Source organism: Budorcas taxicolor, chromosome Y (genome assembly GCF_023091745.1).
Source record: "Budorcas taxicolor isolate Tak-1 chromosome Y, Takin1.1, whole genome shotgun sequence".
NCBI lineage: Eukaryota > Metazoa > Chordata > Mammalia > Artiodactyla > Bovidae > Budorcas > Budorcas taxicolor.
This window is the reverse complement of record NC_068936.1, coordinates 10,227,079-10,249,585: the sequence shown is the minus strand read 5'-3', so window position 1 is coordinate 10,249,585 and position 22,507 is coordinate 10,227,079. Positions and strand designations below refer to the sequence as shown.

At 41.4% G+C, this 22,507-nt stretch overlaps 1 protein-coding gene across 1 annotated transcript; it reads left to right on the top strand.

Moving 5' to 3' along the window:
- Window positions 1–16,550: 16,550 nt before the first annotated feature.
- LOC128071004 (zinc finger protein 280B-like) lies at window positions 16,551–18,131 on the top strand (the record flags this gene model as incomplete). Its single annotated transcript, XM_052664002.1, has 1 exon — window positions 16,551–18,131. A coding segment is annotated over exon 1 (1,581 nt), but the record flags the coding sequence as incomplete, so codon positions are not given.
- Window positions 18,132–22,507: the final 4,376 nt, after the last annotated feature.

The following is a 22,507-nucleotide window of genomic DNA, read 5'->3' as shown; positions in this document are numbered from 1 at the left end:
CTGTCCTTTATTGTGTCCACCTTTGCATGCAGTGTTCCCTTGGTATCTCTAATTTTCTTGAAGAGATCTCTAGTCTTTCCCATTCTGTGGTTTTCCTCTATTTTTCGCACTCATCCCCGAGGAAGGCTTTCTTGTCTCTCTTTGCTCTTCTTTGGGACACTGTATTCATATGGGTATATCTTCCCTTTGCTCCTTTGCCTTTTGCTTCTGTTCTTTTCTCAATTATTTGTAAGGCCTCCTCAGACAACCATTTTGCCTTTTTGCGTTCATTTTCTTGGGGATGGTCTTCATCACTGCCTCCTGTACAATTTCATGAACCTCCATATGCAGTTCTTCAAACACTCTATTATACCTAATCCCTTAAATATTTTCTCATGTCCACTGTACCATCATAAGGGATCTGATTTAGGTCAAACCTGAATCATCTAGTGGTCTTCCCTACTGTCTTCAACTTAAGTCTAAGTCTATAGCAAATACTGAGCTTCCACTCTGAACCTTCCTTCTTACAAGTATTTGTCCACCATTTTAGAGCACTTTTGCTGCACCTGTTTATCTTCACTCTGAAACATATGTGCCGTCACTCCTGAAAGGATGCTCAAGTGCATGCATTTAACTCCTACTGAGCCTACGCTCCACAGTAGTCATGCCGATCTACTAAGCTTGCATTCTGCCGCATGCATCTTTCACTATTTAGACTATGATACTGAGGTCATGCTGCAACTGCATAGTTGCAGTCTCAAGCTTATCTTCTTCGACTTTCAGCTTTTATACCAGCACATGTGTTCTGCCCCTCCTAAGCCCACTTTCTTGAATAGATATGAAACAACTGTTGAGGTTGTATTCTGGAGCATGTCCCTGCTATTTCTGAATGCATTCTTTTTTATTTCTTCATATTTCTTTTAAAAAATGATTTATTTCAATTGGAATAGAATTACTGTGTATTACTGTGATGGTTTTTGACATGTACATCAACATGAATCAGCCACATGGATACATGTGTCCCCCTATCCTGAACACAACTCAAACCTCCCTTGTTACCCCATGCTTCTGGGTTCTTCCACAGCACAAGAGTTGCATGCATCTTTCATGCATTGAACTTGCCCTGGTCATCTCTTTTATATATGGTAATGTACCTTCAATGCTATTTTCTCAAATCATCCCACCCTTGAACTCTCCCATTGGGTCTCAGCGTGTGTTCTTTATATGTGGATCTTTTTTACTAGCCTTCATGCAGAATCATTGTTACTGTCTTCCTAAATCCCATTTATACGCATTAATAAACAATATTTGCCTCTTTCTTTCTAACTTTTTTTTTTACTCTGAATAATAGGCCGCAGGTTGAACTGCCTCACTAAAAGTGACACAAATATATGTTTTTCTGTAGCTAAGCAATATTCTATTTGAATATATAGCACAACTTCCTTATATTTTCATCTGCTGATGTGCATCTAGATTACGTCCATGTCATAGCTTTCGTAAAGAGAATTGTAATAAACATTGGGGCACATGTGTCTCTCTTGATTGTAATCCCCTCTGGGTATATGCCAAGAAGGGGGGTTGTTCAGTCATACGACAGTTCCAGTCCAAGTTTCTCAAGGAATCACCAAACTGTTCTGCATACAGGTTGTACCAGTTTGTGTCACCACTAGCAGGGTATTAGGGTTAGCTTTTCTCCACAACCTCCCCAGCATGTCGTGCTTGTAGAATTTCTGGTGATGGCCACTCTGAACAGTGTGATATGACTACACATTAAATTTCAATTTTTGTTTCTCTCATAATGAATGATTTTCAGCATATTTCATGTGTTTGTTAGCCATCTGTATGTCTTCTTTAAAGAAATGTCCGTTGAGGGATTTACCCCCTTGTAGTGATGCTGTGAAAGTGCTTCACTCGATATGGCAGCAAATTTGGAAAACTCAGCAGTGGCTAAAGGGCTGGAAAAGGTCAGTTTTCATTCCAGTCCCAAAGAAAGGCAGAGCCAAAGAATGCTCAAATCACGGCGCCGTTGCATCCATCTCACGCTAGTAAAGTACTGCTCAAAATTCCCCAAGCCAGGCTTCAGTAATACATGAACCATGAACTTCCAGATGTTCGAGCTGGTTTTACAAAAGGCCGAGGCACCAGAGATCAAAATGCCAACATTAGCGGGATCATTGACAAAGCAAGAGAGTTCCAGAATAACATCTATTTCTGCCTTATTGACTAGGCCAAAGTCTTTGACTGTGTGGATCACAATAAACTGTGGAAAATTCTGAAAGAGATGGGGATACCAGACCACCTGACCTGCCTCTTGAGAAACCTATATGCAGGTCAGGAAGCAGCTGTTCGAACAGGACATGGAACCACAGACTGGTTCCAAATAGGAAAACGAGTCCGTCAAGGCTATATATGGTCACTCTGCTTGTTTAATTTATATGCAGAGTATATCACGAGAAGTACTGGGCTGGAAGAAGCACACGCTGGAACAAAGACTGCCAGGAGAAATAACAGTCACCTCAGATATGCAGATGACACCACCCTTATGGCAGAAAGTGAAGAGGAACTAAAAAGCTTCTTGATGAAACTGAAAGAGGAGAGTGAGAATGTTGGCTGAAAGCTCAAAATTCAGAAAACTAAGATCATGGCATCTGGTCGCATGGCTTCATGGGAAATAGATGGGGAAACAGTGGAAACAGTGTCAGCTTTTATTTTGGGGGGCTCCAAAATCACTGCAGGTGGTGACTGCAGCCATGAAATTGTAAAAGACGCTTGCCCTATGACAGGAAAGTTATGACCATCCTAGATCGCATATTCAAAAGCAGAGACGTTATTGTGCCAACAAAGTTCCATCTAGTCAAGACTATGGTTTTTCCAATAGTCTTGTTAGGATATGAGAGTTGCACTATGAAGAAAGCTGAGCACTGCAGAATTGATGCTTTTGAACTGTAGTGTTGGAAAAGACTCCTGAGAGTCCCTTGGACTGCAAGGAGGTCCAGCCAGTCCATTCTAAAGAAGATCATTCCTGGGTGTTCTGTGGAAGAAATGAGGCTAAAGCTGAAACTCCAGTACTTTGGTCACCTCATATGAAGAGTTGACTCACTGGGAAACTCTGAAGCTTGGAGGGATTGGAGGCAGGAGAAGGGGACGACAGAGGATGAGATGGCTGGATGGCATCACTGACTCGATGGACGTGAGTTTGCGTGAGCTCCGGGAGTTGGTGATGGTCAGGGAGTCCTGGTGTGCTGCAATTTATGGGGTTTCAAAAAAGTCACACACGACTGAACTGAGCTGAACTGAACTGAACTGAACTGAAGCAACTGACAAAGAATTTATCTCAAAAATATACAAACAACTCCTGAACCTCAATTCCAGGAAAATAAATGACCCCATGATAAAATAGGCGACAGGAGTAAACAAACATTTCTCCAAAGACGACATACAGATGGCTAACAAACACATGAAAAGATTCTCAACATCACTCAGTATCAGAAAAATGCTAATCAAAACGATAATGAGGTACCATTTCACGCCAGTCAGAATGACTGCTATCCAAAAGTCTGCAAGCAATAAACGCTGGGGAGGGTGTGGAGAAAAGGGAACGCTCTTATACTGTTAGTGGAATTGCAAACTAGTACAGCCACTGTGGAGAACACTGTGGAGATTCCTTAAACAAACAAACAAACAAACTGTAAATAGAACTGTCATACGACCCAGCAATCCCACTGCTGGCCATACACACCAAGGAAACCAGAATTGAAAGAGACACGTGTACCCCAATGTTCATCACAGCACTATTTCTAATAGCCAGGGCATGGATGCAACCTAGATGTCCATCAGCAGACTAATGGATAAGAAAGCTGTGGTACATATACACAATGGAGTATTACTCAGCCACTAAAAAGAATACATTTCAATCAGTTCTAGTGAGGTGGATGAAACTGAAGCCTATTATACAGAGTGAAGTTAGCCAGAAAGAAAAATACCAATAGAGTAAACTAGCGCATATATGTGGAATTTAGAAAGATGGTCATGATAAACCTGTACGTGAGATAGCAAAATAGACACAGATGTATAGGACAGTCTTTTGGACTCTGTGAGAGAGGGCGAGGGTGGGACGATTTGGGATAATGGCATTGAAACATGTATAATATTGTTTGTCAAACGAATCGCCAGGCCAGTTCGATGCGTGATACAGGATCCTCGGGGCTGGTGCACTGGGATAACCATGAGGAATGGTTTGAGGAGGGAGGTAGCAGGGGTTTTCAGGATAGGGGACACGTGTATACCTGTGGCAGATCCACGTTAATGTATGGCAAAACCAATACAATATTGTAAAGCAATTAGACTACTCTTAAAATAAACAAGTTTATATTAGAAATAAATCAAATAAAATTGTGTCCAACGTGAGGAAAACAACAGCATTTTTTGAACAATATCACTAAGTAAGCTTGAGTTGCAATTTTCTGGGTTCAAGGTGCCCTCATAAGTATGAGCCCTAACTCTTATTACAGAAAGAAGAGTGGAAAATGAGCTAGATGAAAGGAGAGCTTTTCAGCAACAAGATACGAATGTTTCAGCCAGAAAGATACTAAGTAACGTAGGGCTTCCCAAACAGTTTATTACGATCTTGGGAGCTAGCAGTGAGTGTGGTCACCTACATAAAGTTGCCTAAAATTATATTTTGACATCTATACATACATACACCTGTCTATGCATGAGTGTGTGTATGAAAAAAGTGCAATGGCTTTTAATTCATGTTAGGTGTAATAGAAATGGGAAAAAAAATAAAACCCAAATGTAGAATGATTCAAATTCTACTCGATTGTTGAATATTATGTAAGTTGAAATACTTCCAAATATGTTTTCTTGGCCGCATGTAAAATACGAGGACTCTTTTATATCACTCACCTCTCTCCGTTTCATAAATATATACCCATTTTCAAATGTTTGTCCAGTTTCCTGACAAAATACTGATACAGAAATATATATAAATAATATATAAAATAGAGAGATGTTTTCATATCATAAACTATTGATAGCAAGCTTAGATTTTAGAATTATTTCCAACTCCATGCTCCATCTCAACAGGAAAGAGCCAAAGTTGTTGCTGACTCACTCACTCCAAGAGCTGGGAAACCTGAAAAAGAAACTGAACCTGCACTGAGATTTTGTGTCATATTTATGATCGAGCTCTAAGTCCGAGACTTGTTTTCCTTTATTGTACTAAGCAGTCCCTTCTTAAGACTGAAAAGCATGGACATCGAGAGAGAGAGGTAGGAGACTGTAGACGTCCTCATGTTCAACAGTAATTTTAATCGGAGAAGCTAGAAAAGACAGAAACTAAGGAAAGTAATCAAGCGATAGACAATAATAATGATTTAGCCACTAGTCAACCTCAAGGGTCTTTAGTCGCTCCTCAAGGGCCAGCATGGAGAAGGAAATGGCAACCCACTCCAGTGTTCTGCCTGGAGAATCCCAGGGATGGGGGAGCCTGGTGGGCTGCCATCTTTGGGGTCGCACAGAGTCGGACACGACTGAAGCGAATTAGCAGCAGCAGCAAGGACCATCGATGACATTCTGAGCAATCTCCTGTGAACAATTTTAGAGATGCTAAAGCCCAAACCAGGCTGAAATTTAAGTGCATAGTTGGAACTAGACGGTCAATGATGTGGACTCCCAATATCCTCAGTAATAGGCCACTAGTAGAATGTCCCAATATTGATCACAGACCCCATGTTCCACCCTCACTCAGCCATTAAAATATTTCCCCTGACAGTGTTTGGGGATTTGCGTCTTTGAAGCACCAGCTGCTAAGACACCTTGCTTGGTCCTACAATAAGCACTTTCCCGCCCCCCCCCCCCTCCGCCAACTGAAACCCACAGTCAATTCATAAATTTTTTTGCACAGAAGCAAGTAGACCAAGTGTGCTAGGGTAACAGGACTGAATGTTAAGAATGTGTGTATAGAAGGATGATACATCACTTTTATTTCAGAAATAAAGTAGATTTATTGATGTGAGTTTTCGATAACCCTGTACGTGAGATAGCAAAATAGACACAGATGTATAGAACAGTCTTTTGGACTCTGTGAGAGAGGGCGAGGGTGGGATGTTTTGGGAGAATGGCATTGAAACATGTATAATATCATATATGAAATGAGTCGCCAGCCCAGGTTCAGGGCATGATACTGGATGCTTGGGGCTGGTGCAGTGGGACGACCCAGAGGGATGGTACGGGTTGGGAGAAGGGAAGGGGTTCAGGAAAGGGAACATGTGTATACCTGTGGCGGACATATGTTGATGTATGGCAAAATCAATACAATCATGTAAAGTAATTGACCTCCAATTAAAATAAATAAATTTATTAAAAAGAAAAAGAAATGATCCAAAAAGCTCCATACCTACATTGAAACCAAGCACCACCAAGAGCCAACAAGTTCCAGAGGAAGACATACCATGCACATTCTCCAGCAACACAGGAACAGAGCCCGGAGCTTCAATATACAGGTTGCCCAAACTGCAAACCCATAGACATCTCAAACCTCACTACTGGACACTTCGTTGCCCTCCAGAGAGAAGAGATGCAGCTGCACCCACCGGAACACTGACACAAGCTTCCCTAACCAGGAAACCTGACAAGCCACTCGTCCAACCCCAGCCACAGGGAGGAACCTCCACAATAAAGAGGAACCACAAACTGCCAGAAAGAGAAAGGCCATCCCAAACACAGGAACCAAAAAAAAGCCAACAACTTGAGTAATGAGATTTTGCATGCTTCATGGTTTTGGTTACTATTTCTGTCAGCAGTCTGTATTTGAAGTTGATGCTGAAGTAAACACTTGGTTGAACATTACCCTTCAATTGCTAGGAGACCAGTGACTTTGTCATGTCACAACTAACCTTCGATTGCTAGGAGACCAGTGATTTTGTGATGTCACAGCTGTTTGACTGGGAGGACCTCTGTGCTTGTCCAGAGAGTTTCTCTCTGTAGGCCAGCCAAACATCATTTGAAGTTGCATTGTGTAAAAGCAGACAAATGAGAAAATTATCTGAAGAAAGCTTTCCCTGAGATGGCACATATTTCTTCAGAAATTCAAGATGGACCTCCTAAAGATGAATCCACTGGTTCAGAAACCTCCATTAGATCTTATTGGTATGATTATACACCCGGGGACTCAGTTTTGAGATCTATGAGTGAAGAATGTGCTTTTCAGGCTTTGTCTGAGGATCTTGTGATCAAAAGGCCACACTACACATATTCTGTCTCTGAAACAGATGATGTGAATGATTTTCTTTCACTCACATTTCCACAAAAGCTTTGGAATATAGTTGAAAGTGATCAGTTTGAGTCTATTTGGTGGGATGAGACAGGCACATGTAGAGTGATCAGTGAAGAACTCTTTAGGAAAGAAGTCTTGGAAAGAAAGGAGCCTTTCAGAATATTTGAAACCAAGAGCACGAAAAGTTTAATTCGACAGCTTAATCTTTATGGATTTAATAAAAACCGACAAACCGTTCAAAGATCGGCTTCACTACCTGTCTTTCTGGAAGAAGAAAACAACATCTCTCTTTTGCGTAAGGTATTCCAAAATTTTCACTTATCGGCAATATGTCAGATTAAATCATGTGACCTAGAAAGCGTGTTCATATATGTGGCTCAAACGGAGTTGAAACTTGAGGTAACAAATTATTGAAAAAGTTTTATCTTTTTGAAGTTGAGAACAGCTGGAGGTTAGAATATTGGATGTTTAACAAACCTTCCTAGTAACTTGAAACCAGATACAAGTTCTGAAGCTACTTAAAGTGGTATTTACTGTATATACACAACATATTTTTAGTTGAGCATATACGTTCTAACATGTTACCTGTGAAAACTACCAACAGAGGTATTTTATTTGATGTTATTTCATTGCTTCCATTAAAGGAAACTTTTAGCGATATGAAGGAATGAAATTAGTAAAGAATGAAAAATGAATATAATAGACAAGAAAATATTGTCACAAAACCAAAACTTTATTCTCCCATATGACTACTAGGAGACTTCCAGCTGAACAGGGCATTTAAAAAACACTCTGTAAAGGGCCAAAACAGAAATAATTTAGGCTTTGCGAATATGATCGTTGACGATTAATTAAGTTTTCAGGCATAGAGAATAACCAAAGAAGCTGGCAAGTCCCTGTTCCAACTTTAAGAACTCCGAAAACTGAGTTTCACACAATTTCCACGTGAGAAAATAAAATTCTTTCGGTTTTCCTCAGCCATTAAAAGTGTAAAGCTCTAAAATTTAAAAAAAAAAAAAAAGAAGAAGAAGTAAAGCTCATTCTCAGCTCACAATAGACAGTGCAAAAACAGGGGCAGGCTGCCCTGCCTTGATTGAAATGTAATTCCAAAAGGAGGGGGAGTCAAGATCTGGGCTGTGAGTGCTGGACACCATCACTGGACTCCCCTGGTAGACTCGGAGGCCGTTCTCAGCCCTGTGCCCTGGCGACTGTGCCATCTGTTTTTTCTTTCTTCGCGTTTGGTGAGCTGAGCAATCTTGACCCAAGACCCTTGAGATTCACATTCAGGCTGACCACGCCTCCAGCGGGTGCTTTTACGGGGTGAAGGGGCGGGGGGAGGGCTCATCGCCCGCGCATGCGCCCAACTCGGCCTCGCGGCCAATCAGATTGTAGGCGCCGACACCTGGCAGCCAATCATCGGGGGCAGCCCTCACGCCTGTAGGGGGAGCTGAGGCGGCGCCCCAGACCTGAGGAGGCCTCATCGCCTCAGGCTCGCGTCCTCAGGCTCAATCTGGGAACTGCCTAGGGCAGGTGAGCCGCAGGCAGTTCTGTCTCCTCCATCAACGGGGACCGGTAAGGACTGGAGCGTGGTTCAGCCCAAGCGGTGCCTGGCGGCTAAAGGGAGGGTTTCTCGGGTCCCCACTCGCACAAGGCCTTGCTCGGCGGGGCGGCTGGTGAGGGCCCGCGGGCCCTCAGGAGGGAGCGTGCGGCAGGACCCACAGGCCTCAGGCTCCTTTCACCCTCTCCCCTCTCTAGTCTGGGCGGGCTCTGCTCTCCAGCAGCTTTCCTGCCCAGGGGTGGGACAAGCCAGCTCGCGGAAAGGGCCTCTTGGGCCCCTGGCCCCCGGCACCACGCCCAGCTCTCCTGTGGAACCTAATGTATTTAAACACACATGCACAAATCTTCACGGCCCAAGCCGGTTCTGCACCCAGGCACAGTCAGGTGGGCGCAGCAAAAAAAGAAGAAGAAAAAAAATCGATCTAGTGGCCTCTTCACTGCCCTGGTGCTTTGGTCGTTTTCCTGTTTCCTCTTGCCTCTCCTCGGACTCCAGGGCTGCCCCGTCCTTGGGGGCCCCGAGATTCAGGCCTTTGGTTCGGGAAGTTGGCAGATGAGGTATTTGTTTGTTTGTTACTGAGAGAAGGGAGGTGGGAGGAAGAAGCTCAGGGCTAAGGAGTTCAATCACTTGGTCTGGTTGAGTGTGAGACACCTGGTCAGCATCCGTAGGGTAGGACCAGGTAGGGCCTGGGGGGATAGAATGTTCCCGGAACAGGTGACTCACCCTGAGCTTTTCTTCTGCTTGTCCCCAGGATGTGACCGTTTGCTGCCTGGTAGGTCTGAAGCGCTCAGGATTTCAGTGGGCCCCTGAGGTAAGGTGACAGACATCTTTACAATAAGGGACAAAGTTGTGGCTTTCTTACTTTCCGTTTTTCTCCTTTCATTCATTGGCTGACACGTTGGTGTTGAGAGAGAGTATTCCTGATTGGGGATTACCTGACCCTGATTGCGGGTGCTGACTTCAGGGCAGTCATGGTTTCAGGTTTGCAGCTTTCTGAGTGGCAAGCTTAAAAACAGGCAGGGTGACTTGCTTTCTCCTGCCTTCTTGAAAGAAAAAAAGTAAGAGCACCATGGGTCTTAAGCTGTGTAGAGCTGACTCCTACCACTTGGTGAGGCTAAAATGGGGCAATGCACATATCCTAAGGTTTTAGCTAGGAAAGCAAAGCAGTGCAGGTGTGGGGGTTCCCTGGTGGCCTGGTGATTAGGATTCTGGGCTTTCACTGCAGTGGTCTGGATTCAATCTCTGGTCAGGGAACTGGGACCCCACAAGCCAAACAGCATGGCCAAATGAATAAATGAATCAAGTGGTTCATTCAGAGACAATGTCCTGTGATTTAACATGTTCACGTGAGATTACTTGCTCATTTCTGTATCCTTAAGGGCTTTTTTTCATCAAGTAAGTGAACTCCACTGGATGGGGGTGAGGCACCATCTGAGTTCATTTCATGCGAGTAAACAAGATCATAGGAAGCCCTATGCCCAGCAACTTGTGCCTACAGCTGTGTTGTATACTTATCTTGCTGGTACAGCTTTGAACTTCACAGCATGTTTTGTTTTGGTCACAACATGTGGCTTCATAGGATATTCGTTCCCCAACCAGGGATCGAACACAGGATCCTGGCAGTGAGAGGACTGAGTCCTAACCAAACCACTGGACTGCCAGGCAACTCCTGTGTTTCGGTGCTTTGGATTGGTGTGTGTGTGTGTGTGTGTGTGTCTGTGTCTGTGTGTGTGTCTGTGTGTGTGTCTGTGTCTGTGTGTCTGTGTGTCTGTTTTTTTAATTTTTGCTATATTTATAGGAGAACTCTTCTGTGTGTAAGTATGATGTGAATGGTATTATAACTTGAAATGTTTGTGTTGTACATACGATCTCAAAATTGAACAGTTTGAAAGAACTTCACACTTGTTATCTCTTGGCCTAGGATCTCTCCTGAGGTAGTAGTCAAGCTTTTGTCTGGCTTGGCCACCTCTGAAGACTTAGCTTGTTGAATCTACACTCTCTCACTTGCCTGTACTCATGAAGCCTCAGTTCCTCCTTCTGTGGGCCTCTCCAAGGGGCTTCTCTTGTGGAGGCTGCTGTCTTTTCTCAGAATGAGTGATTCAGGAAAGCACTTGCACCCATGATAAAGTGCAGAGTCTTCTTTCAGATGTTACACATCTTCACTTGTGTATTTGCTTAGTCTCCCAGGTCAACCCTGTGATAGATTGAGAGAGAACTACGCAGCGGTGGGAATATCAGGAGATTCGATTCACTGGTTACCGTACCCATTAATCCACCATGCCAGCCTGTTGTTTCATATGACCTCAGCTCTGTCAATGTGAGCAAATTATTTGGCTTGTGTACCCTTCTTGTGTGCCGCTACTGCTGCTATGCCGCTTAGTCGTGTCCGACTGTGCGGTCTCATGGACAGCAGCCCACAAGGCTCCCCCTTTTCTGGGATTCTCCAGGCAAGAACGCTGGAGTGGGTTGCCATTTCCTTCTCCAGTGCATGAGACTGAAGCCGCTCAGGCGTGTCCGAGCCTTCGAAACCCCATGGACTGCGGCCTACCAGGCTCCTCCATCTGTGGGATTTTCCAGGCAAGAGTACTGGTGTGGGTTTCCATTGCCTTCTCCAGCTTGTGTGCTCTCTGGCTTGATCTACTCAATTCTTGATGTACTCAGTTCTAGACCTACTCATTTCTTGATCTTCTAGCAAGTCTCCTCTTTGTCCCGGATTAAGTTTTCTGTTTCTCTGGATGGTTCCCATCAGCAAACAGACTGACTATAATGTGACCTGTCGTTAAAAATCCATCTTTGGGTGACACATCCTGCTTCTGCTGCTTTTTTTTCATGTTTGCTTATTATAGATCTCTGCAGAGTTGTTTCTAGACTTTGTTATCTCGAGTTCTCTCATTTTCCTTTAAAGCCGCTCTTGTCCAGGCCACAGGTGAATTTCAAATGTTTAACTCCGTGGTCAATTTTTAGTTGTTATCTTATTTACTTTATTGGCATCCTTTATCAGACTAGCTCATTTCCTCCTCCCTGAAAAAAATGTTCCACTTGGATTACAGAGTGCTTCTCTTTCCTGCTTCTCTTCCACCTACAGTTCTCCCACATACAAAGTGTGACCTTTGTGTCTGGCTTGATTCAGATGTCATATTTTCTTTTTCAATATTTATTTATTTAGCTCTGTGGCATGTGGGATCTTAGTTCCCAGCCCAGGGATGGCACCTGTGGAGAGTCTTAAACACTGGATCTCCAGGAAAGTCCCCTCGTTTGTGTACTTTCAAGATTCCTCCATTTCATGGCTGTATAGCAGTGAATGTTTTTGTTTTATTTTTATGGCTGCATATGGTAAATGGCTTCCATGCAGTCCGTTTTGAGCATATACCACAGTTTGTTTATCCATTCGTCAATGTTGGGTAATACGTGGATGGTGTACTCTTTGTGGCTATAGTGAGTAATGTTGCTGTGAACACTGATTTTGCATGGACTGAACATTTTCAGTGTTTGTGGATATGTACAAAAGAGGGAAATTCCTGGATCATATGGCTCCTCTATATTTAATTTTTGAGGTACTGACAAACCACTTCTGCAAGAGTGGTGGTACCATTTTACAGCAATTACCTCAACAATATCTGAAGATTCCTTTTCTCCACGTCCTCTGCAGCACTTGTTATTATTCGTCATTTTGATTGGGTGTGAAGTAGTATGGGTGTGAAGTAGTATCTCAGTGAGACTGCTTTACATTTTGCTAGGGGCTTCCCTGGTGGCTCCGAAGGGAAAGTGTCTGCCTGCAATGTAGGAGACCTGGGATCAATTCCTGGGTCGGGAAGATCGCCTTGAGCAGGAAATGGTAATCCACTCCAGCACTGTTGCCTGGAAAATCCCATGAACGGAGGAGCCTGATAGGCTACAGTCCATGGGGTTGCAAAGAGTCGGAAATGTCTATTGAAATTCTTTTCCTGGTTGTTAAAAGCTTTTCTTTTTTTAATTGTTGTAGAAAACATCTAACTTAAATTTTTACCAGTTTAACCATTTTTGCATGCTAAGTATTTCACACACTTTCATCAGCCTTTTGGAGAAAGAAATGGCAAGCCACTGCAAATCCGATGGAGAAGGGAGCCTGGTGAGCTTTCGTCCATGGGGATGCAAAGTTGGGCACACCTGAGTGACTAACACATATACACACACATAGTCACAGTGTTGTTTTGTTGTCGTTGTCATTGTTTTAGCTGTGCTATGCAGCTTGAATGACAGTTCCCTGGTTGAGGATCATACCCAGGCCCCTGATAGGAAACTGTGGAGTCCTAACCTCTGAACTACCAGGGACTTCCTTATCACATTGTTATGAAACAGATCTCTACACCTTTACATCTTGCAAAATCGAAACTCTGTGCCCATCACTTGTCCCATTAAACAGCAACTGCTCTTTTCTTGCCTGTTGACCTAGACCGTGGACTCCGTCGTTCTTTTTTGTTTCCTCTCGATTGCTTGACTGTGTTAGCTATTTCATACAAGTAGAAACTTACAGTATTTGTCTTTTTGTATGACTGGCTTATTTCATTTGGCTTGATGTCTGAAATGATCATGCATGTTGTAGCATGTGACAGAATTTTCTTTATATGGCTAAATAGTATTTCATTGTATGTATCTATCACATTTGATGGACATTTCGATGGTTCCACCTCTTAGTTGTTGTGCTTCGTGCTGCTGTGAGCACGGCTGTGCAGATATCCCAAGACCCCATGTTAACTTCTTTTGAATTTATATCCTGAAGTGGAATTGCTGAATCGTGTGTCAGCTCCAGTTTTTTAATTTTTCGAGGAGCCTTTAAACTGTTTTCTGTAGCAGTTGCACCATTTTAAAATCTGTCCATAACACACAGGGATCCAGTTTCTGTACGTGCTTGCCAACAGTTGTCCTTTCCTTTCCTTCATATGTAAATTGTGTGTGTATATGCACACACAATTTTTTTCATGCCCTTTTCCATTATTGTTTTTCACAAATTATGAATATAGTTCCTTGTGCTATCCAGTACGATCTTGTTTGTCTATTGTATATATTACAGTTTGCATCTGCTAATCACCAGCTCCCAATCTATGCCTGCCCCACTTTTCCCCTCTTGGGAATCACATAGTCTGCTCTCTCTGTCTGTGAGTCTGTTTGTGTTTCATAGATAAGTTCATTTGTGTCATATTTTAGAGTCCATGTAAGTGATACCATACGAGATTTGTCTTTCTCTTTTTTTTTAATTTTAATTTTTACTTTATTTTATTTTACAACACTGTATTGGTTTTGCCATACATTGACATGAGTCCGCCACGGGTGTACACGAGTTCCCAATCCTGTCCTCCTCCCACCTCCCACCCCATATCATCTGTCTGGATCATCCCTGTGCACCAGCCCCAAGCATCCTGTATCCTGCCTGGAACATAGACTGGCGACTATCTTACATGATAGTGTACATATTTCAGTGCCATTCTCCCAAATTATCCCACCCTCTCCTTCCCCCTCGGAGTCCAAAAGTGCGTTCTATACATCTGTGTCTCTTCTGCTGTCTCTCATACAGGGTTATCATTACCATCTTTCTAAATTCCATATATATGTGTTAGTATACTGTATTGGTGTTTTTCTTTCTGGCTTACTTCACTGTGTATAATCGGCTCCAGTTTCATCCATCCCATTAGAATTGATTCATACAAAGTCTGCCAGCAATAAATGCTGGAGAGGGTGTGGAGAAAAGGGAACCCTCTTACCCTGTTGGTGGGAATGCAATCTAGTACAGCCAGTATGGAGAAGAGTGTGGAGATTCCCTAAAAAATTGCAAATAGAACTGCCGTATGAGCCAGCAATCCCACTGCTGGGCATACACACTGAGGAAACCAGAACTGAAAGAGACACATGGACCCCAGTGTTCATCGCAGCACTGTTTATAATAGCCAGGACATGGAACAACCTAGATGTCCATCAACAGATAAATGGATCAGAAAGCTGTGGTACATATACACAATGGAGTATTACTCAGCCATTCCAAAGAATATATTGTCTTTCTCTTTCTGACTTCCTAAGTATTCTTTTTAATGCTAGTGTAGATTCAAGTATTTACTTAACAACATGTGTTGCTACTGTATAAAATGTGGTTGACTTTTAAAATATTTGTCTTCTATTCTGCAAGCTTTATATTAATTCTGATACTTGTGTTTTCTTCAAGATTTTCTATATACAAAAGTATGTTATCTCCAATATACTTTGACTGTTTCCTTTCCATTCTGAAGGCTGTTTTTTGTTTTTGTTTTCTCTTTTCTTTTTTTTCTTTTTAAACAACAACAACATTTCTCTTTTGTTACCTGATTGCTCTGGTTATAGAACTGCCAGTATAATGTTGAGCCAAAGTGTGTAATAGACTTCCTTGTGTTGTTCCCAGTCTTAGAGGGAACGCTTTCAGTTTTTCATTATTAAGTGTGATGTTAGCTGTGGGTCTTTTTACAGGTGCCCTTTGATTGAGAAAGTTCTCTTCTGTTCTTAATTATTAAGTGTTCTTTTAAGCCCGGTTCTGAAAAGGTGCTAGATTCAGGGAAATGCTTTTTCTTCAGGCAGATGTGTTATTTGTTTTATTGTGTTCAAATGGCATAATGTTGAGTGACTTTCATATAATGAAGCAACTTTGCATACCTCCCCAAATCCCATGTGATCATGGTATACAGTCTTTTTTATATGTTGTTGGATTTCGTTTGCCAGTATTTTGTTGAGGACTCTTTCACCTGTATTCGTAAGGGATATCAAGGTGTGTGTGTGTGATGCCTCTGTCTGATATTGGTATGAGAGAAATACTGGCATCACTTTGCCTGCTATGTGGGGAAGAGACCTGTGGCGTGAAGGATGAAGCATTGTTGGATTTAAGTTTAGCCAGGATTAGAGGGAGAAATTTAGGATATATCGGTGTGGAATTGGGGTGAGATTATCAAAGAGAGCTCATTCTCAATTTCCTAGGCCTGTGTTAAGTGCTTGACATTGAATTATGCTGTTTGTTAACTAGGTATAGATAGATTATACTTTGAATTTGCTACCTATTTTCTTTGTTAACATTTATGAAATTAGAATTTGTGAATCAGGTGTAATGTGCATTTAAGATACATTTTCTTCAAATTTTACTACAAAACAAGATGCCATTGAATAGCTGATGCCTTTTAAAAAGAGCTGGTAACCTTAAGTCTAAGAAATAAGCATGTTTGTCTTTAAGAGACAGAAACACCTTTAAAAGTTATAAATTTGCCCAAGAAGATGCAACTGGTGTGTGGTTAACTTAGAATTCCAACTTAATCTTCTTTGACTCCAAAGTCCATGTTTCTGAACGCTGTACAACAGTGCTTTTGTAAAAATACTCGTCCTTTACATGTGATTTCACCTAATGATCAGTCGTGGTGGGTTTTTGGGTTTTTTGTCTTTATTTTTTTAAATAGAAGAGGTTAAAGTGAACGTGGGACAAAGCTTATGATTCTAGAGCCATGTAGACTTGTAGTCATAGGTTTTTCAGCTGTCACTGAGTCTCGTTGACACTCGGTGTCTTTGTCTGTAAGATAAGGATGTTTAAAACTACTCTAGAGTTTTGGAGATAATCAAATAGCCCATTTTTCTGTACTTAACTAATATGTAGTATGTTTATACTTAGGTGGCAGTTTGTATAAAGGAAGCCCTGGGACTTGTGGCCGCACCCTGTAAGAATAAAAAAGTACTCAAAATATGGAACTACCATGTATGTTACGTGAAGAAGAACAAGAGCCAGAAGTACGGAAAAGGGAGGGAGAAGCCAAACAAGCAGATGATGATGATGATGATGAAGTGATCTTGGTCGGAGTGGAACATGTAAATGAAGATGCTGACGTGATCTTTGTTGGGATGAGCTCAGCTTCAAAACCAGTCGTTTCAAACGTACTGAACAGAGATACCCCAGGTTCTTGTTCAAGGAGAAAAAGGTATGGTCACTTCAGGAAAGGTAACGCTGACAAATTACAGCCAGCTAGTCATGTGACTCCTACATCAGAAGCAAAGGCTGTCTTGCCAGTTTCTGACTCTGAATCAAGATCAACAGATAGTCCTATTATTATTGAACCTCCGTCTCAAGCTGATTGTAAAAATATTTCACCACAAAGAGTGCCGAAGTGCTTTTCAAAGGAGTCATGTTCTTCTTTGATTACCTTCACAAGTTCATTGCAGCATCCAGCAGAAAGAGCGGTTTCTGCAGGAGATATGAATAAAAGTCCTCATGTCTCAAAGGTACTTTCCACTTGTGAAACAAATAGCAGAAATCCCAAAAGGCCTAAGCTCAGTGATGGCATTATAGGGGAACATTGTTTAGGTTTTTCCCCTTCAGGTATTTTTCATACAGTGACCACTCAGCAAAGCACACCGGACCGTGTCCATACCTCACTAAGCCATGTTCAGAATGGAGAACCTTGTCCAACACCTTTTCCAAAGGACAGTGTTCATTGCAAGCCTGTAAGACCTTTAGGGGAAAATGGACTGACAAAAACTGATTTTCCAAGTTCAGCAAGTCCAGACAAAATTGGTGATCCCACAGAAGGAAAGCTGACTGTGTTACTTGGTGACTTCTACTATGGAGAGCATGTAGGAGTTGGGCAGCCAGAACCGAAGACCCACACAGCGTTTAAATGCCTCAGCTGCTTGAAAGTTCTAAAAAATGTCAAGTTTATGAATCACATGAAGCACCATTTGGAACTTGAGAGGCAGAGAGGTGACAGCTGGAAAACCCACACCACCTGCCGGCACTGCCTCCGCCAGTTTCCTACTCCCTTCCAGATGCAGTGTCACATTGAAAGTGTCCACACTCCCCAGGAGCCCTCCGCAGTCTGTCGCATCTGTGAGTTGTCCTTTGAGACAGATCAGGTTCTCTTAGAGCACATGAAAGACAATCATAAGCCTGGTGAAATGCCCTATGTATGCCAGGTTTGCAGTTACAGATCATCATTTTTTGCAGATGTGGATGCACATTTCAGAGCATACCATGGTGACACTAAGAATTTACTTTGCCTGTTTTGTCTCAAAATTTTTAAAACTGCAACAGCCTACGGACATCATCATAGAGGGCACTGGGAAAAGAGTTTTCGCCAGTGTTCCAAATGTCGGCTACAGTTTTTAACTTCCAAAGAGGAAAGGGAGCACAAGACCCAGTGTCATCAAATGTTTAAGAAGCCTAAGCAGCTAGAAGGATTGTCTCCTGAAACAAAAATTGTTATTCAGGTATCACTGGAACCCCTTCAACCAGGATTGGTGGAAGTAGCATCCATTACTGTGAACACATCTGATTTTGAATCATCACCCCCCAAATCTAAAAGTAGGAGGTCAAAAAAAGAAGAAAAAAGTTAATTCTGCTTTCAGTAAGTCTGAAGCAAGTATTTCAGTCAAAGTTAAAAACCCCATTAAAACCAAAAAGATCAAATTATAGCATTATTCAATAATATCAAATATAGGGAAACCGATGGGTAATTTATGTGATTTTGTTTTAAATACAGGAAGTACAATTTCGTTTGATCTGTGTATTGAGATGTTATTTAAAAATCTATTATCTGTTTTTCATATAATTGTCTTAACATGTAAAAAGAATGTGTGCACGCGTGTGTGAGAGAGAGAGAATGAGAGAAGTGGAGAAAGGAAAAGTAAGAACCTATTTCGGTAGCTGATGTTACTTGTAAGTTCGAAAGCTCTAGTATACATATAATCTGTAGAGTGTTTTAGCAACGTAATTTTCAACTGTTTTCATGCCTTGAAGTTCTCAGTATCAGCTATATAGCCAGATTTGAATGTCACTCTCTGAAGTGCCTCTGGGCTGATCGAAGATAACCTGGCTCTGAAAGCGTGCAGTGGAGAAGTTGATGGAGAAGCTATGATGTGAGTTTGGACCAGACACGGGATTTAATCAGTGAAGAGCTGTGGCTTCTTGTCCCAGCTGAGGAAGAGGCATACATTCACTCCAGGCATAGAGCCAAGGTAGAAGGAACACTGTCTCAGAGTGCATTTACCTAGCCCAGGGACATCTCAAGGAAGCCAACGGTTAAAAATGCCTGTGTTTGGTGAGAGACCCTTGACAAGCATCAAGCAGGCCCTGTGTATCACTGACTGCAGTTGGAGAAGCAGAGATAGTTAATAGAATGAGACCTGGTGCCTGTGGACCTCCTGTTGAGTGATCAAAAGGGGAATTTGATTCCTGGCGTCCCCTTTGCCAGTTGGCTGGCCTGTAGTCCCAATGAGGTAGGCATATCTGTGTCAGACACAGTAGCAAAGCAAGTTAAAATTCCCAAAGGAAAGAGAGCCTTGACGTCCACTTTGATTTGTGCTGGACCCATAGTTTTAACTGCAAAGGATCAAACACAGGAAATCTGTTCAGCTTTTGAATTGGGCTAAATTGAGTTCTCTTACCCTTAAGCTACAATGGAGTTGTCCAAGAATAGTAAATATGGCGGATAAAAATAGTCCAGGGTGATTAAACCCTTTTTAGAACTCTTCCTTATATTTTCCAGTTACATGTGTCTTACCCTAGTTGAACATGTGAAGATTTCAGTTTTGTATCTTATCTTGCCTTGGACACAAATGTAGTAGCGTTAACAGCTAATTCTTGGTGTGTGTAATTTCCCATTGTATCAAACTAATTGAGTTTCAGTCTTTCTTGACACAGTCTGATGTGCAGGAATTGTCTCCTGTATTTCAGTAATTATCAGGTCATAGAGTTATCCTTCCTCTAATCTCGCCAACCATCTAATCTGTGATTGTACTCGTGGAAACCTTTTTTTCTTGCGGTCTCCAAGGGCTCTTTCACAGACCTGTGGGGTACAACCCCTCTAAGTATTGGTTCCTGAACATCAGCACACTTGGCTGCCTCTGTAGGTTCTTGGAGTTGAGTCTCCTCCTGGAGTTGAATGTCACCCCTTCTCCACTTCTGGCACAGATAGCTAGCAGTCTCTGTGCACCATTCAAGGAAGCTGGGATCCTGTCTGTAGACCTATGCCAGGAGCAATCTCTCCGTTTCCTCTTCCTTTCTCCTCCTCTTTGTCTCTCCCCACTCTCGCCACTCCTCAATTTATTTAAGTCCTCTAAACTTTCCCAAAATGCTGGAAAGTGATAATCACCAAGGGGTTAGCATCCCTCTCAGAACTGAAGAGGAAGGACTACAGATGATTAAGCTGTAGTGAGTCTATTGTCTCCATTTTAGGTAATTTCCTGAGTGTAAATTCAAATTCAAATAAATTGTGTTTATTTACTCGAAGCTTGATTGGTTTATTTGCACTTTGAATATTTTACTAGGCCTTTCCAGTTAGTTTACTTGGGCCCAAGCACTTTGCTGAGTGTCAGCTTAAACCACTTTTAGTTGTATAAAGAGTGTGTGTGTATTCTGGTCTCAGGTGAAAACTCTGTGTGTAAATAAATACGCAGACTATTGCATTCTTATCTCCTTTCTTCGATTTCTGTAGTAAAAAATACGAAATGTTTTAGTTATGTGTTTTTATTGTTGCTGAGTATTATCAACACTGTTACTGTTAGTTGCTGTGAAGTATGCTCCTAAGGAGGACAAGTTGTATTTATTGCCAAATTAAAAGGTTCCAGCAATATGGTCCCTGACTGCTTCCTCTCTTCCATTCTCTGTCCTTCTACTCTACTCTTTTCCCCATGAATGTACTCTTTTTGACAACACTGGCCTTGGTTTTCCTCCATCAAATTCCATTTCTTCCCGATCCAGAGACTGCAAGTGCTGTTCTTCGGGAAATGCTCTTCCCGTAGGCCTGCATGGCTTGCTACCTCCCTTGTTTGAGCTTCACCAATGCTGTTCAAATAACACAATCAAATCTCCAACCCCCTCTCTTTCCTCCTCCTCCTTCAAGGCACTTGAAGTCTCTATCCTCTTCTTCCCTCTCCAGCCTAAATTTCCTAAATTTTCACACACACACACACACACACAGACACACACACACACACACACAAACGAAGAGATAATAACCTCAGGGCTTTGCTTCTTAGATTTAACTTGAGTCAGATTCTGTGCCTGCAAATAAAAGATAGTTAATAGTGAGTTGAGTTCTTTCAGGAGCTTCCTCTGTTTTTCTATTGATACCTCTATATTTTGTTCACACAATGACACTTTGTTTTCTTTACGAATATATTGAAGATCTGTCAACATGACTATTTTGTTACTGCCCTTTGTGAATTTCCTTGTCTGCTGTGCTTGTTCTTTTGGGAAAAATTTATTATTTTATTAATGTTGCCAAACATTGTAAGTAAAATTAGTATTTGTAGAAATAATTTTTAAAAAATTATTTCTGCTGTCTGTCTTTTTACAAATAACATGGCATATTTTTATTTTTTTAAATAATCGTATTGGTGTTGGCCAGTTCTGAACTTCTAAATAGTGATGTGTAAATGGGCTTTCTTGTTCTGAGTACCATCAAAAGCAGTGAGTATCTGGCTTAATAAATTTCCGTTTCTGTTTTTAGATCTTGAAGAGAATTGTTTGATTGGATAGTTTACAACATTTGTTGAGACATTTACTTTTCTTTCGTTCTCCGTTTGTTCCTTTCTTTTTCTTGCTTTGTTCCCTTGTCTCTCTTCCTCTTTCTTTCCTTCCCTTTCTTTCTCCAGGTTTTTGCTTGACTGGACCTTTCCTGAAACAAATGTAATTCCACTCAGAGTTGAATATTATCCTCTCAGAATCCCATAATTAACCTCCTTGTCCCCTTATTAGATTTGCCACCGTTGTATCAATGTTTCTGATTTTCTTTTTCCAAGAAGCAGCTCTTGCTTTATTATCCCAACAAGGTTTATTTTTGTTGTTTCCTATTTTTGTTTCAATTCATGTATACTTTCTACATTCTTTAGGATTTTTTCCTTTGTAACTTTGTATTTTAGAAGCTTTCTTTACAATTTTTTTCTCTGTTAATGTATTAAATTTACAGTCTTGAATTTCAGATGTATATCAGAGTGATTTAGTTATGCAGATACGTATCTATTCTTTGGTAGGTTCTTTTCCGTTATAGGTTATTACATGATACTGAGGATTTCTTTTTTTTTTTTTTTTTCTCATAGATGGTTTAGGGATTGACCTATCTTTATTTAGCAATTTTGTCTGAATCCCAAATATTTTTATGTATACATGGTTTTTAATTAAAATTTCATTGTCTAAGATTTTTGGCAAGTTGATTCCAAAGATTTCACTATTTTCAGGCTGAATGTTCTAATTTATCGTTTGCTGAGAATTAAGTTTTCCTTGGAGCTCTGAGGGTATGTGTGTGTATACACTGACATGTCTATACACACATCCTTTTCAGATTCCTACATGTTTTAAGATATGTAAATGTAGTTTCAAAGATATTTTCTGTTTGTATGGTGAAAACATAAAATGTTTTAATTTTAGATATTTGTTCCCCCAAATGAATATAGTATAGAGAGTAAGGTATAAAACTATATTCCTTTGAGAATTATCCTTACTAACAGAACTTGGCAATGTTAAAAAATTATTCATAACACTTCCGAAAGGTGGTAAGGAAAACTTGATTCAAGGTAAGAGTACTACAGTGGGGTATTATAACATGGGAGAGAGATTGAGCTTATGTCTGACTCCAGCAGGGATGCAGCTGGGATTTATAGCTAAGGAACAGGGTGGGTCCATGGGATTACAAACAGAGATGGGAGACTGAAAAGCAATGGAC